Source organism: Oxyura jamaicensis, chromosome 6, assembly GCF_011077185.1.
Source record: "Oxyura jamaicensis isolate SHBP4307 breed ruddy duck chromosome 6, BPBGC_Ojam_1.0, whole genome shotgun sequence".
NCBI lineage: Eukaryota > Metazoa > Chordata > Aves > Anseriformes > Anatidae > Oxyura > Oxyura jamaicensis.
The window spans coordinates 22,438,783-22,455,939 of record NC_048898.1 but is presented as its reverse complement, the minus strand read 5'-3'; the positions used below and the strand labels follow the sequence as shown (position 1 = coordinate 22,455,939).

Sequence of the window (17,157 nt, the reverse complement as noted above, 5' to 3'; positions counted from 1 at the left end):
TGACATGGGGGCCGTGGGGCGATTTGGGGCTAGAAAGGGCCCAAACGTCCCCAGAAAAGGGGCTCCTCTGGGCCCCACTCGCGGCCTCCCCTCAGCCCTCGCCCTCAAGTTACACCGTCACCCCCTCCCCGCACTACAACTCCCATCAACCCCTCCTTCCACCGGCAGCGCAGGCTCCAGCCGGCTCCCGGCGTGCCCCCCTCCGAAACGCCCTCTGGGCTTTGTAGTTCTCAGCCCGCCCCATCCCCTTGCCGGCAGCGCGGCCGGGGACTCCATTTCCCGTGGGCCCACGGGCGGCGCATGAGCCGTGCGGGCGGGCAGGGAGGGGGGGGAGGCCGAGGCGGAGAGGGGTGGGGGGGGCAGCGCAGGTTCCTGTGTGCGCTGGCTGCGGCCTGGCACCGGGAGGAGGGGGCGGCGGCGGCGGGGCCGGGCCCGGCGGAGGACTATGGACCCGGCCGAGGCCGTGCTGCAGGAGAAGGCCCTCAAGTTCATGGTGAGGGGCTGGGGGGCGCGGGGGAGCACCTGGGGGTGCGTGTGGGGGGGTGAGGAGGGTGAAGGGGGGGAGAGGGGCAGGGGGCACGGGGCGTGCTGGGCCTGGGGGGCGGCCAGCGGGGCCCTGAGGGATCTGGGGGGGTGGGCTGCCTGTGGGGGGGTCCCCTTGTGGTGCCTTGTTGGGGGCTGGGGGGATTAACTCGAGTGAGGAGGGGGCGGGGGGGGGCGCTGTGGGGCTCTGGGGGGGTTTGTGGGGTTTTTCCTCTTGGTTTGGGAGCTCCAGGCAGCGCTTCTGTGCCGCACGCCGTCCCCCCGCAGTTTTACTTTGCGTTTCCCTGCTCTGAGAGCCCTAAGCAGCGACCCGCAAATTTATCTTCCTCCTGCTGCATGTCGTTGGTAGCCACCGTGAGCGGCCGAGGTCTGTGAGCTGGCCTTTGGCATGGAAAGCGGCCTTGGGGGTACCAGCATCCACGCTGCTCCTCAGATGTGCCTACTTAACTTAGATTTGAGGCCTGGTATGCTTAAACTCCAGTTTAATTCATTTTTTCTTTATTGTTGATATTCCTGAACCTTTTGGTTAGGAACAGGAGACTTAGAAATGAAACCAGACTGGTGCCAACTGAACTGAATGTAAATTTCGGGTGCCCCACACTGCTCTTTCCCTGAAGATATCACTGAAACGACTGGCAACGCTTGCTGAAAGTTTGTTTTGGATTAGTGCTTCCAGTTGCACAGAATTAAATCTAAGCTCATCAAGAAGGAGCAACTTTATTAAACCTCCAGAACATATGCCCAGAATGAAACTGAGGAAATGCTCGCTGCAAATTCTGGTTTTTAGTTGAGCTTTGCCACGCTTGTTGGGCTTCTGCTTTTCTAATCCTGTAGAACTTGTTTCTCCTGAGACTTCTTGACCCTTTTGCTAATGGTCTTGAAGTCTGTCGGATTTATAGAGCCTCAGCTCAGCGAAGTGAGAAAATGCTATGGATACCTAAATGGGCAGGGTAGCAATTAGTAATAGTAACCCACCCTCGCTGGTGTGCGATTGGCCAAAGGAGTGTCCCAGATCCTGTCGCGCTTGTGTTTGGCCAGGCTTGGTAATTACAACCTGCAGCGAGATAGCGAGTTTCATATCCTGAAAAGTTTCTGCAGAAGTTTCTGCCTTCTGCCAAACAACAGTGTGAGTGTGTTACACTGACGTCTCCTGGGCTGCTTTTTTCACCCTCTGAGCTACGATTCCCAACCTGAGGCCTTGGTCCAGGCATTTGAGATCTTCATCAGGTACCAGGCCCTATCTCATGGGATTCCCTGTCTGTCTTGCAGCTGGCTCTGCTCCGCCTGCATAATAAAGCTCCCTGACACCAGGGAGAGACCTGAGCGTGAGAGAAAGCTGCTCTTACAGAAGCTGCATCTGTTAAGAGCTCCAGATAAAGGGAAGAATTACCAAGGACCAGGCTGTACTGGGAACTAAAAGCTAAACCAAGTTCCTTCATGTTTTATTAAAATATGCCTCAAATGCAAAATGCATGTAAAAAGTGCAATGGAAGACGGAGCTTCCCTCTGTCCCCATTGAACTTTTAAGGTGTTTTTTACAGGTGACGGAAGAGCGAGAAAGGCTTTTGTTAACACATCTCAGGCTTTTGCTTTAGTAAATATCCATCTAGTACGCTTCTCGTTATAATTATGTTGATGAAGAAGCGTATTTGTCAGACTCGGTGAGGCCTTCAGTGTTCTCCTTGCCGTTCGTAGGGGTGTGGCGCAGGTCGGTTGCTCTGATAAGTGAGATCCTATCAGCGGTAAATACCAGCGTGGCTCTGCTAGAAAGCCTCTTGTTGTGTCTGCCTCGCAGCGCTGAGGCGCTGCAGCAATGGCAGGGGCACAATTAGCTGCGTGGAGGTAGCAGGTCTTCGCAGCTAATGCTGAATCATTCGCGGAGAATTACCCGACTGCGTGATGCGCTTCGTGCTCTGCTTCCTCGCTAGGTGGTTGCAGCTTGGGTTGAGGTGGGTTTTGCTGTTAATTACTGAGTTTTCCCTGAGAGTTTCCTAACCACCAAGGTGCGACCCATGTCATCCTAGGGAAATACTCAAACATCTTCTGTAGGCGTGAGGCCTATTGTCTTTCCAGTTTCTGGCTTTGTTTTTTGATCTGGATTACTGCTAGGTTTCATTTCATGTTGAAAGCAAGCCATGTAGGTGGTGTTATTTTTGGGCTTCTCTAGCAAATATTACTTTTTCTGCTTAAAAATGACAGTACCTAATTTTTGGCAGTGCCTTTGAGCATTTCTCCTGAGTCACAAGGTATCAGGCAAGACAGACCTGGTGATTCAATTTTTCTTTTACTGTCTAACGCTAATGGAAAAATGCCATGTGGAAACTTCATCCAAGTATCTATATTTGATGCCTTGAAAGACAAACTTGACTGTGTCTTTCCTGCGTGCTTGTGTGTGTAACCTTTTTGACGAGACTAAAAGGCGGCCTTGTTCTCCCTGGCTGGTATTGGCTTGCTTACTGGCCAGTGCAGTAATATTGCATTTAGCTAATAGCTGCTACCGGCTCTCCAGTTGTGTGTTCAGCTACAACATCTGTAACCTCATGATTGCAGCATTAAGTAATTCATTTAACTTCATTTGCCTGCTCAGTTTGCTCCTATATTTCAAGGAGGCCTAAGTTATTTGTGACACTGAACTGCTGTGTATTAGCGTTATGCAATACTACGCTGCTGCTCACCGGGGATGGCTGTATCTGCTGGTGAATGAGTCTTCTCTGTCGTGCAGTCCACATGCCATCTTCCAGAGCTTCTTTTGAGTGAAAGCCAGCTTATGGATTTAAAATACGTTATTATGAATTATATAGTCTGCTGTTCTGCAACTGCACCAAGGGTTTTACTGGGGTGGGATCTGTCTCACTTCATCTCAGCGCCTTTTCATGTTCCTTTATAGAGAAAAAACTGTGCTGTTCATAAAGTATAGTGTTTTAAGAGAGTGATGTATAAGATAAAAGAAGAGACAGATATGCCCATTGCTTTTAAAACAAACAAAAAAACAACAACCAACCTACAACATCAACAGAAACATGCCTTACAGAGCTCTTTCTTTATTCTTTCAAGAATATGGGATTTCTGTTGTCATAACCATTTACAGAAGCGCTAGGAATGAGGTGCTCAATAAGTAACTTCCATATTTGAATGAAGTGTTTAAAACTGTAGATACAGTATTTAAAGCCTGAGTGCAATAGGCTCAACTGAGACTTTGATTAAATGTCATATAAAGTGAACTACATATCCCTGCATAGAATAGGAGATATTTTTTCGAAGTAGCTTCAAATGGTTCTGTTAAGTGTACGAATGTTCTGATGATTATCTTTTTAATTAAAATGAGAAATCTTTGTTTAAAGTGGCATTCTTTTTTACGGCCTGTTACAGTCTCTGTAACAATCATTTCTTAAGTCTGAACGTTTTTAATTCCAGGAATCCATTTATATAAAACTATGTTTAGACTTAATTAAGGAACAATTCTTACAAAGCTTGTAAATAGCCAGGAAAAAAGGGACAGAAAATAAAACTGACATTCACACTTAACGGAATGATTGTTATAAGGTATGTAATATGCTATAAAAATACAATAAAGCCCTTTTTATAAGAGTTCATATTTTTTGTTCCTCATTTTGAAAGGTATTTAAAAAAAATATCAAGGCTCTATGAAGCAACATCTGTTTTCTTGAATGGACTAGTGACAACTTCAGCTGTGTTTAATTAGCAGTGCTTGGAGCTGTACCTGACCAGTGTGGGATCCTAGCTAGGATGGTTTGTCAAGCAATAACCTGATATTTAATGCAGTTTCACTTTCTTGGTTTTTCTGAATGAACCAATTTGCAATACTTCATTTAATTTCCTGGCTTGTAAATAGGAAGATGTTGATAATAGTGTTCTCTTGAGGCTCTTTTTCCACTTCACCCCTGTTAGTGTTTTCCTTTTATTTCTGGGCAACGTGACTCTAGGAGGTCCTGATATTACCTTCCAGTGTCACAGAAGAAGCAAAGTCAGGGTTTTTTAAGATGCATCTGTTCTTTTTTTTTTGTCTGTGAGAAAACCCTTAAGTTCCTTAATTTTGTTATTACCATGCTTGCAGGAGCTTCTGCTTAACTGGAGGACAACACAGTAAGGAACAGTCAGTGTAGTTGGAGGCTGAAAGGTAACAGACTTGGAATCCCTGGGTTATTTGGGTTATTTTTTTCCTTCTCTTCTTATTCATGTATATGTATTTATCTCCATACATACACACAGAACAGATAGACAAAACCTTCTACTTTTGAGAGGTTCCATTTACACTGAACTTGGATGATTTATGGTATCAGTAGGACTCAGATTTTAAAGACCTAGGACTTGTTAGCTGTTGTTTCATAACTGCTTTAAGAATCTTACCACCTTCCTAGTAGCACGCTTGCGTTGTGGTAACTTTGGCAGAGAATCCTGAGCACCCAAAACAAGGCTGGCATGAAGGCAATGAGAGTAATTTGGTAAAACAGCTGGGATAGCAGAGTTACTTCCTAAAAACGGGATTTAAAATCCTGCTTGAGTATTAAATATATACTTAGTCGTTTTATCCAGTAGACCTGAAATAACATTTTCTTAGTTTGAGCATTTGTTGGAACTAGTATGTTGCAAGGAAGGTGTTGATTTCTTTCTCTTCTGCCCCAAAATCTTTGTGCTGTAGTTTTTTCTGCACTTGGGTTAGGCCTTTGGTACTTCGGTAACTTTACCCTCGCTTCTCTGGTAATGTTTCAGTTCAGCCACTTTGCTCCATTAAATGTGTGCAATTAGAAAAGCAAATGGCAAATTTGCTATCGCATCACTGAAGTATTTAGTTTCATAGACTTAAAAAGCAGAATTTGTTGCACCGTGCTCTTTGCACTATTATATATACTATAAACATCAGAGAGAATAGGCTGACCTTAATATTTGCTTCTCAGACTAAATCGCCGCCTTGCAGCAGTTATTTCCCACTGAATAAAAAGTTTAATTTCACGCCCTGATTAGTACTAGTATGTGCAGGTGGATATTTATTTTATGCAGCTAAACTAATCTGCCTTGGCAAATTATTTGCCAGTCAGCAGAGCTATAATTCCTCATGAGTATTTGGTACTAAATTATCATTCTCATTAGTGAGATAAAGCAGGCTGTTCTAGCCACAGAGTTTGGTTAGGCAAAGGTTTTCCCAAATAATCTTTAGAAGATAAAAATACGTGCAGGGGCCTCAACGTTCTTCATACTTCATAGTGGTTTGGGAGATGGCAAGATGTAAGGAGGATTTCCGAGGAAGAAGAAAAAACGTTGTGTAGTTATGTATTGTCTCCAGAGGTAAGGTGTGGAGTATGCCGTATTTGGAGATTGCCTCTTCAAGAGGTGATCTTTAATGAGAGAGGAGGGGAGGAAACAAACCCAACCCAACAGAACCTGATCAGAGCGTTTCCAGTGGCCAAACAAGCTCTGATCTCTGGGCAGTGAGTGAGATGAAAAGGTAAAGTTACCCAGTGCTTTCCCATTGTTTGTTTTCAGTGTGAGCACTTAACTGAGCTGGGGAAAGTGATTTGAGACTAGAAATTAAATGGCAGGAGAAGCTTCATGTTCTAATCTGATTTAAATTCACTTCAAGCTATAAAAACATTTAAAGTGGAGAGGAGCAAGTGTTTGCTGTGGTACAAATGCTGACTGGGTGTCTTGTCAAGTGGATGTGCTCATCCAGTTTTTTTTTAATTTTACTCTGCCGGTAGTTGTTTGTACCATAAAGCTTGTTATTGAAAAGTCCTTTTATTACAGGGAAAGTCAGTTATACCTAAAAATTATGAAATTTCAGTGAGTTGAGTGATGGGACTCCACTGACTCTTCTCATCTGCATAGATGCATTTTGTGGCATATTCATTTTCTGAGTGATCACTACAACAGCATTTAAGGTATGAGTAACCACATATACAGCCAGCAAGCTGAGCCACTTGATTTTATTTTATAAAAGTTGTCATACTAAATTCAGCAGTGGAAGTGGGATAAGCTATCCCTGTTTCCTTGCTTGTCTGTTTACATTGTGTCATCTCAAACCTCCATGTGTGCTGCTGAGACGTGTGTAGTATTTAAGCATGCTCAGTGGCCAACTGGTGTTTCTAATGGTATTTTCTCCAGTCTTCCTCATTTCCTCCTTCCTACAACTCAGGAGATGCTCAACAAGGCATATTATTTATATATTTCAAGTGCTTTAGCACAGAGGGGCTGAATGCAGCATTTGCTAGCTGTGGAAACAGCAAATGAGTTGCAGCATAGCAGAGTCCAGTGGCTGCAGCTAAATGGTAGGTGCTCAAAATATAATTAATAGGCGATCGAACGTGAAGCTGTTCGTTTGATGGAGATGCTGATTAGCGCTGAGAAAAACCGGGTTCCACAGTAACTGTTGGGAAATAAACGTCTTGGGATTTACATTGAATGTGTCCTGCTTATCCTGCTTATTAAACAACTCTACTTTCTATTTTTTTTTTTTGTCTGAGTCCTTGAGGCACTCTGGTGTTGGCCACGTACTACCCTTGCTTTGCAGAAGAGGAAACTGAAGCTCAGAAATTTGCCTGGGGTCATGACCGGGAGGAATTTGTGTAGGGTCATGCGGTACCCTGATAAGAGTAGGAAGAATCAAAAGAAACCAGTTGTTCTAAGAGCTACCCCTGTGCTTCTAACCATGTTTTGGTTAATTTTACAATTGGCTAACCACCTGTTAAGATAACACATTTTATCATTAAACAAAATTAATTTTTAAAATGGCTTGAAACTGTCTGTTTTTAATGGGATCTGAATATTCTTTGTTTTAATCTGCCTCATGAGGCTTGTCTTTCTTCTGGGAAGTGCACTGTTACATCATTAAAATACCATCCCCTACTGAGAGAGAAATCGGTCCCATTCACTAAATGGCGGTGCTGAAACAATGACAAGTATTTCTAAAAACTGCATTAAAATTCATTTTTTCTCCTTCATTTGCAAGTTCCGTGGTTCCATTTGCCAATGGGTGCCCAGCCTGCTTGCAGCTCTATGTGCGCAGCCCGGTTTGGTAGCTGTGATGCCAGAAGCTGCAATGGAGGCTTCTTGTTTTAAATTCTTTCACTTTTCCATAATTACGTTGTTCAGAAACAAAAGATCGTAAATTTGCTGATTTTAGTGCTCTGCACTACGAACTGATAGGATTTGATTTAATTTTCCTTCTCCCCACTGCTGAAACAGGGTCTTTCCATTGTCTTGGTGAGAGCGGCAGGAAGGAGAGGACGAGGAAGAACGGGGAAGCGTGGCAAGGGGTCCTTCCAGCCTTCCCAAGGGAAGGACAGGTCTGCGAGCAGGAGCCATGCAACCTCTTGGCAGAATCTACTGGAGTAACCAGTTCAGACTGGCTGAAGCAAAGAGCTTTGGTGCTGGTTTCATTTTCTTCATCCCATGATAAGAAAGGAAACATTGCAGGGACACACTTTGAAGGAATGAGTTTCTCAAGTCCAGATGTCCGTTAGCAGGACAGCATGAAGCATACCTCTAACTGTAGTCTGGCTGTCTACACCATCCTCTTTGGAAGCATCTGTAGCAAAATAGATCTGATGAAGATTGTAGAAAGGGAATTTGGTCTCCCAAATTCTAGCGAGTGCCGGATTCTGGTGTGGCTTTTTCCATCACCTGACTTTATGCCCACATGTAGATTCTTGCAGTTTGTAGGAGTGCTCTCTTGATTCTTGAATCTAAGGGCATCTTACAGTTTATGAGGTTTTTCAAAAGGAGGAGGATGGACTGAATACTCAGGAGAAAGGTGATGGTGGTCTTTGCGTGGGTACAAAGCAGGGCTTGACTGCGTTCTGGCTGGAAAAGGAAATCTGAAGTTTCCAGGCTTGCCCCATTTGGCAGCCAAAGCAGTCTCTAGTTGCTTCAGAGAAAAATGGTCTAGTGTGGAAGTCTGTCATACAGCACAACCGCTCCCTCTCCACGCACGTCATTTGTGTTTTATTGTGAGAGCGATGCAGAGCAGAGCTGTGGTTATGTGGGAGTTGCTTTTAGTTTATGGATAGCTGGCCTTCAAATTCCTGTCTGATAGGAAGATGCTGTGATTCTCCAGAGGGGTGGTTCGCTGGATCTGCTGAATGCTCTTCCTTCTTGTATGCCAAAGCTCTCAACAGAACTGAGGAATGCAGCCAGCCATCATTCATCTCCTGCAAATTAGAACAACGAGAAGTGGGTGTAGTCTCAAGAAGCAGGGATCAGTCTCATTTTAGAAGATGCTTCTTGGAAGCATCTCAACAGTTTTCTGAAGAAACCTAGACAATGTTAACACCCTCTTCAAGTATGACAGAAGGTGTTTTCTGTTGCTAATAGGTCTAAAAGAAAAAAAAAACTACATTCCCTCTGCATTTTTCGTAACTCCTTTCCTTCTCTTCCTCTTTTTGACTTGGATGACTCCAGCATAGTGCATTGTTTTTGTACTTTGTCACAGCTGTTTTTTATAAACCAGCAGAAATGTCCTGAGACTTCTCCACTTACAAGAGGATAATCATATATACCCGTATCTCACTGACCTGAAAAATAAGACTTTATATAGAGGCAAAGCAGTACAGAGCCCTGTAGTGACAGGAAAGATCTCCATGTGGCATTGGAGCAGGTTTTGCCGAGCATGGGTTCAAATTCCTTGTGTTGGCTGTACTCTGTAGTCTCTTTTGCAACCTACCCAAAGCAGTTTCTTAAATGAGTAGAATTTTCTTTGGTACAGTATTGTAGGGCTATTCCAAACTGTAGTACTTTGATACCTAGAATCCTCATTCTTACTTTCCAGCTTAACTTCATTCATGGCTAATTCATTCTCATTTGTTCCTGTGTCAGTGTTCTTGAGCTTAAACGGCTCTTCTTGGTCCTGTGTGCTCATCTGGATATATTTGTGGGGAGCAGTTGGATCCTCCTATTCTCTGAGATGGATTTTTTTCTTCCTTTTGCTTTCCCTCATGGGATGTTTCCTCTAACATTTTATCATCTTAGCAGATCTTTTTAAACAGCTGCAGAATTTGATTAATCTATGTGGAACAGGAGTGGTCAGAGCTATGCACAGTATTCCACAGAGGTTTTATGGGTTCCTTGTACTAAAGCATTCCTACTAATTTATTTCTACAGGGAACTTTTCATATTATACATCCTGTAGTAGTGTTTTCTGTTTTTGTGGCTTCATTTACTGGTGAACCATCGCTGTCTAATGATTCTGAACATATCTCTAGGCCTTTTCCCCTTTTCTCAGTTTCTGAGTGCCTAGGGAATAATGGGAATGATCTTAGTTTTTGATTTATATACATCTTGTGTTAGTTGTGTTACTCAAATCTTCAAGATGCTGTGCCCTGTGTATTATGATGTCTCTTGACTTTATCAGCAAATTTAATCAGTGCATTGCTAATTCTTTTTTTAGTGATTAATGAGAATATCTGAACATTAATTCTAAGATTAATAATTGATTTCAACAAGGATCAAATTGTACAGCTCAGTGGTTCTCCTTTTTCAAAATAATGTGTGATCCTCAGCCCTCTTTAGTTTTTTATCCTCCTTACCACTCTGGTATTAATCCTAATCCTCTTCATTTTAACCAGTAACTTCCTACGTGTCATCTATCAAATGCTTAACTACTTCTAATTTGTCTGGACTTCGGTGATCTTCTTAAAGAAGAAGATTGGGTTAGTCTAGCACTAATTCTAATTTGTTCTAAATTGGGAGTAGATTTACTTCGGCCTCCCATGGTGAGTTCTTCATTTTGGCAATAGTTATCAGAACTTGGTCTTGGTAGATTTCCTTTCTTAGGAGATGGTATGTACTGGTTTCTTCGTGTCTGTATTTATTACCATTATTTTTTTCTAAAGGTTGGTCAGCCAATCGTGCAATGTTTCAGACTCGTTATGGTTAGTCTTGTTACAAGTATTTATTCTCCAAGAGCATGCTGCAAGAGACCTCCCATTAGGTATCTTCAGTTACTTCTGCTTCATTCTTGCACCGTAATCCTTCCTCCAAGACAATGTATTCCCTTGGTACTCCTTGTTTTGAGGAAGTGTTTCCTCTCGTCAAGCCAGGCAAAGGAGCATTTGTACCTTGGGCCAGTCTTGAGGAGCTGAGAACCATCGTGGAGCTGACCTTAGTACAGGGCATTTAGATTAGGACAGGAGACTGAATACGTCCTGGTAAAAACTCCGAGCAATGAGTTACGGGCTCCAAGTTACTGAGGAGTGAATAGGTTCCATGTCGTAATTGTAGCACAGTGCTTGGTGGGGGGAATTAATTGGGACAGAATGGCTGTTTTTGCAAAATGGAAGTTCTTTTGATTATTTTATTGAACGGGGAAGTGTTTGGCTGGAGTGTTGTGTATTCAGAGGACTGACTAGCTAACCAGAATGTTGTGGTTGAATGCTGGATTCTGTTCTCAAAAGCGTTTCAATTTCTTTAGAAAAAAAATAATTGTATTCCTTTTTTTTTAAAAAAAAAAAAAAGTCTGCTTAATGTGAAATGCACATTTCCTTGCAGGATAGTTGGCACAGATCTCTAACCCATCTCTTCTGTATGCTTTTTTGGTCTGCTACCTGGAACTGAGTAGGAAGTCAGGAAGGTAAAAGTGCTAGAGGTTTTTACTGATTATGGAAATCATAGTTTTCCAGACTCCTTAATTTTGTTCACCTTGGCTTTATTTTTTTTCTGAAACACAAAATTTTTTATTCCTGATGCTCTTGAGTCGTAGTGAGAAGGTAGTATCCAGGATGAGCTTTCCAGCTTTTATATGGGTTTAGGAAAAAGAGACAAGATGCTGCTTTAGAAGGCACTGTCTTAATTTTCTTGAGATTTAGACAAGCTTCTGCCTTCTCTTTTGTACATAATGGACGCCACTGTTCTTGTTGGATAATCAGCACAAGTCGAGACAGTAACATGAGACATGTAGTTTCACTTCACCATCAGTTTTTGTAGTCTTGAAGGGGCTGAACTTTGATTTCAGATGTGAAATGTCAAGTGGTTGTGAAATCAGGGATGCTTTTATGCATGGGCACGAGGAGGATGTCTTTATGCTGTAATAGCAAGCATGTTCACAGAGCTTGCTGTTACTTTGTCCTAAGATTAATGGAGTGTCATCACAGATCTCCATCTGGTTTTGAATGCTGTAGCTTAGTATTCCTGTGAGCCCTTAAGAAGGTATCCTGATGTTTCGTGTTACTGAAGTAGCTTTCCTTGTAGCTGCAGCTCTTGCAGGCTATAAAAGCTTGTCTTCTTATCTGTCAAGGAATAGAAATACGCGCTTGCCAATAAGTTGGTTTTGAACGTATCCTGGTCAATACACTCCAGACAAATTCACTGAAGAACTAGAGTAGCTGTGCTCACCGTGTGCGGTGAATTCATGAAGCTTCCAGGCAGAGCCCGCTGCTCGGCAGTGCTGCGTCCATGAGAAGGAGTTCATGGATCGGATTGTGAGATCTGCCAACCAGCTCGGTGTCCTTCAGTCCTTCCCCAAAACCCCACAAACTGCATGCTTAAATGTTAGCAGCCTGTGGTTTTAGTATCAGAGAGTTGGTGGATTTCTCTCCTAATAATAATGAAAGAAATTGAAATCCCATCTGTTTCTGTTGAATTAGAGTCTGCAGATTTAACAGTGCCTTATTCTGAGCGCTGCTTTGGGCAGTGGAATAAGGTATCTGCGCCATGAGACAGTATGTTGTGTAGTAGGAATCCCATTTATTGCTGTAATGCATACAAACTCATTAACAAGTTCTAGGCCACAGGGGATATTTTTCTTTACTGTGAAAGTCATCTCACCTGGACAATCTTCAGTGCAACTGGCCATGCCCTCCCGCATCAGTGAGTGACAGATCTAATTCTGCCGTTGTAGCCACGAGCCTCTTAGTTAATGGAGTCGTGAATATTGTTACTCAGAGGCAACCTTCAGAGTATTAAAATGCATTATTCCTCTTCTTCACTTGGTATTTATCAAAATAAGGTGTTATATCTAATGAATGCAATGTTATCTTCAAATAAATACTTGGGTATAGATCATAACTTAAAAGGAAGGAAAATATAAGTAGCTTTACAGCTGCTCTGCGGTGACAGAGAGCGATGGGTTTAGCTTGCCTGCTTGAATGGTACGTGATGGAAACCCAGAGTTGGTGTCCTCTTTGAGGGGGAAGGAAGCATTATGGGTTCTATGATCAGATTCATAAAATCCTTAGTACTAACAAATATTTCATACAAGTCTCATTTCCCCCCTTATTTCTTCTTACGTGGGAGCAGATAAAACGGAGAGGCAGCAGTACTGCTCCGCACGTACCATAGTAGGTTTCACTTTATAATTATCGCTCTGACATATTTATCTTTTCTTATGGAAGTGAAGATGCAGATATTTAAGAACCCTTCTTGCACAAAAAAGCCCAATTTCCGCTCAGTACTTAATTAGCACTTGTTTATGACACGGCATCTGATTTGATTTTCAAAACAAATTGCACAGTAAAGAGGCTGATATTTAAACTGTATAGTAACCGCAGCTCCAGCTGTGACTCAAATATTGTAAGCCTTCAGGGGTTGTGTTTAGGCTTAGAAAATAGGAACTCAGGCCTGTAATTAAATGTCCTCTAAAAATCAGCCTTTTTAGGGAAGGGAAGAGGGTACCGCTGAATATTAAATTACTGACTTGTTCTCAGAAATCATTTTGTTCTAGGTCTTGCTGGGGACGGCAGAAATCAAATGGATTGAAAAGGGAAGAGTGGATTGCTAAAGGAAAGATGTCAGTTAAGGGTTGGAAAAAAGCCACAAGGTAGAAGTTAGCAGTTAGAGTGCTTGCCAAGTTACTTCTGAGGAAGGTGAGCACAGGGGTGGGTATTGAAAAAGAGAGGAAAAAATGTAGGAGCCTAACTTCTAGTCATGGAAAATGCTGGAGCAGACACTAAGAAAATAGTATCACACTTCTGAATGATATTGCAATGATGAACATAAACAGTGTGTGCTCATGAAAATCCAAAAATGAGTACATCTTGCTGGGCAATTAATTGTGTCGCTGATAGAATTGCCTTGAATGGGTCGTAACTCTGGAGGATTTTAGTGTTGATTGATAAAATACTACAACTTTCAAACAAGATATTTGTCAGTGTTCCAGAGCTTTTAAAGGCTGGCAGGGGAAGAAGGGTGGTTTAATTTTTTTTTAATTTATTAAAAAAAATATTTTTTAAAACCTTTAAAGGTACATATGGGTTCCTCTTCTGTCATTTGCAGTTGCGTGTCTTCTGTCATTTGGACACAGAAATTCAGGAAGGTTTAACCAGATGTACTTGCTTGTCTGTGCTGAAGAAGAAATTCCTGGGGTCACTCACAGTGTGGCTCTGAGAACCAAAGGCAACATTTAGGAGACTGGTTGTAAAATAAAGTTTAGCCAATGGTGAGTGTATATGAGTTAAATGCTGATGAATTAGAGCTCCAGAGATTTTATTTAAGTTATGCTTTTCCATCACTGCTTGCACTTGATGTGGATGAGGGCTCACCTGTGCACATATCCCACTTTAACAGAATAAGCAGCACATGTGGGGAGTGACGTACCTTGTACTGGTAAGATTTACTTCTCTTCTGCATAGATTATTTTTAATTAATGGGGATAAGCCAATCAAATCTAGAGGAGACGTGCTTCACTGAGGTGCTTTTGCAAGTACGGTGATGGCTCTTGGTTTCTCCTGTTTGTGTATTTAACTCATCAGTATTGAAAAATAAATCAAGTTTACAGTAGTTGCTAATCTGCTGAAAGTCCTAATTACTTTTACTGCTGGTGCTCAAGCAATGAAGTCACAAAGAATTAGTGTCGCTAAGAGTTGTATAATTCAAAATACGGTGTTATCTTTGTTGTTGGAGACACTTCTGCATGGGAGTAATCCTGGTGGTTGCAAAAGATCTGGTAATATACGTACATGTTTGCAGCACCAGGATCTTCAAATTAAATGGTTTAAATAATTCTTAAATCAGTTACTCAAACTTCTTCAGGCTGCTGGGCTTTACAAACGTTAAGCAGCCTGCCAGTCGTAAGAGGAAGCTTTACTGTTATTCTTTAATTTGCAGGCCAGGTGACCGAAACAGGGAAAGAAGCGGGGTCATTTTTCACAGATTTGTTGTGTGGACCTGGGCAGATCTGATGCTGGTATTCAGGTCTTTACTCCTGACACTGATTTAACCAAAAGGTCGTTATTTCTGCTTGTTTATGAAGGCTGTTTTTTTTCTTTTTCCCCTTGTTAGGTATACCACACTATACAACTTTGAAAAAGCAACCGAAGCACTTGAGCCAGATGTAAAATGTGGGTTTCTGTAGCATTCTTGCTAGATAGGTAGGACGTCGTGTGGTTTCTTCCATTTTCAAAGCACGTAGGGATGTCAGCAGTTCCTCTCAGCAGACCTGTGAGGTGGGTTAAATAAGCGTTGTCCTCATTTTACAGCAGTAGAGAGACTAACCACCCATGAAGTTAGTGCTGAACTAAGGATTAGGTCTTGGAGCATGATGCTTCTAGCTGTGTAAGGAGTCCCCTAAAACACGGTTTGTTAATGTGTTAAGCATTGCAAGTCCAAACTCAGCAGGTGAATACCATAACCAGATGTACTTGACTTTAATTTATCAGCACAACAGTGGTTATTAAAAATCATGTTTAACAGAGTTTACAGGCTAGGACACCAGGGCATAATCTTACAAGTATTTTGAAAGATTTAGGAGGATTTCAATTTCATCTGAGGAGAAGCAAAAATAACTAAGGTTCAAAGTATATTTTGAAATCCTGTATGTGTACTTCTCTTTACAGGGAACATTTTAGTATGTTCCAGTTCATGTTTTGTTTCCAATTCCAAGGCTGAACTGCCTCCCTGCCATAGCTGTGAATATTAGTCATTCAGTGCTGACGCATTTTTCCCCTAACCAGTTCTAATTTCTACTGTTACAAGTACCAAGGTGGACGCAGTTTGAACAAACAAAATACTGGGTTGACACAGGAACAAATGGGAATAAACTCACCTTGAACAGATCTATTCTGAAAGTCAGGGAGATGTTTCCAGAAGGAGACGTGGGGACATGCGTCTGCTGTTTTGGAGGGAAATTTACAGTGAATTAAGAAAGGGACGGTGAAGTAATTGCCAGGAGTAAAAAAAGATGGTGAACGTGGTGTCTGAGTGTGTCCTGTCTGGTTCTGTGGCTCAGGTGTGACTTTAGTTCCTAAGCATCTCTTTTTGGGGGGACATGGTCGAATTCAAATAGTTTTGCAAATTTTGAGACTCTTTGAACTGCAAATGAATATTATGACAGGTAATGTTTTGTTTTTGTTACATTTCTTTATTTGTAAGTTACACTATATGTTTTGTGCTTCCAGAGTGACTGGATATCTTGCCTTTTCCTCAACCTGATAAGCATGGACTCAATAAAAGGGGAGGAGTTTACATTTGCCTCTCAGTTTGAGGAATAATTTATGATAGCGTGCGAGTGTGGTTTCCTGCTATTCCCATGTTAAGACTGTACCTTTCCAAAGTTTTTCCATGATCCTTTCACACTGTCCTGTGTCTGGTCTGATCGTTGAGGGACTGTAGAAATGCTCTCATAGCCTGACTGCTGCTGTTTTGGTATCATTTAGCTTTACACATTGGCAAAAGCATTAAAGGCAGTCTCTGGTGCTGCATCCACCACAGCCGCTGTGCTTATCCAAGTACATTTGTGTGGGAATTTTAAAGAAATATCTCTGTGTACCCAGCTGAAATGTAAGAAGGTGGAAATTTTTTTTTTTTTTTTTTTTTTTAAAGTGGTGGATTTGTTAGGAGAGTGTTTCTAAACACTCTGATACCAGAGGTAATAAACAAAATCTGGGGACTAAACATTCACATTTTTTGTAAATAAAATAAAATCTGCATTGTTTAAAATACTCCAGAATTTAGCCTTAGGTTAGCTAGGTCCTGGTGTAAAAGGAGGTCTCTATGTCTATTCTCTCCTAGCCCCGAATACACATGCCAAAAGATGGATTCCAACTTTTATCTTCTGGATACCAAGCATGGCTAAAGCAGGTTGGACTGTATTATTGTTATTCATCTCATGTGAGGGACTGTGTTGGACACCTGTGCTTGTCTCATTAGTGAAGTACATAAATGAGGGTATAATGAAGTTACAGTGCCATGTTAGCTGATACCCTTCATAGCCATCACTGTTTTGTGTTTATGCATGCTGTGTTTGTATAACATTTTTCTCACAAGTCTTCTGAATGTGCACTCGTTGTAAATAAAAGTTCAAAAAGCAGTCACCTGAAAGCAGAAAGGATCAGAGTCAGAAAAGAAATCTGCAACAGCAGCTCAAATTACAGAATTAAAACGCGCCTTCAAACACAAAGCTGCGTGGCGGCGGCGCTGGTAATAATGGTGAGGCCAATGGGTTAAAACACGAGAGAATTGCATCAAGCGTCTAATTCAGGTCTGACTGGGTGAAACAAGTGCGGACACTCACTCACATCACATAACAATTGTGCAGTTTGACACAATCTGACACTGTGGGGACTCCCCACTCAGAAGCGGCCCAGCGCTATATTGCTCCGGCTGTTATTAAAGGCCAGGCTTTAGTTGTCTCAGCAGTCTGCCTCTAGCAATTGCTGTCAGCTTTTTCAC

General features: G+C 42.1%; 1 protein-coding gene across 8 annotated transcripts in view; it reads left to right on the top strand.

Moving 5' to 3' along the window:
• The first annotated feature begins 338 nt into the window (after positions 1-338).
• The window catches only part of BTRC (beta-transducin repeat containing E3 ubiquitin protein ligase), a 115,026-nt gene continuing 98,207 nt past the window's right edge, over positions 339-17,157 (top strand). For 4 of the 8 annotated variants that reach the window (XM_035329358.1, XM_035329356.1, XM_035329355.1 and 1 more), the window contains exon 1: positions 340-493. In XM_035329358.1, coding sequence (XP_035185249.1) covers positions 446-493 — 48 coding nt within the window. In that variant the 5' untranslated portion in view covers positions 340-445. Of the gene's footprint in view, positions 494-16,497; positions 16,567-17,157 lie in introns of all 8 variants that reach the window. The other 4 variants (XM_035329357.1, XM_035329354.1, XM_035329351.1 and 1 more) reach the window with 2 other exon arrangements.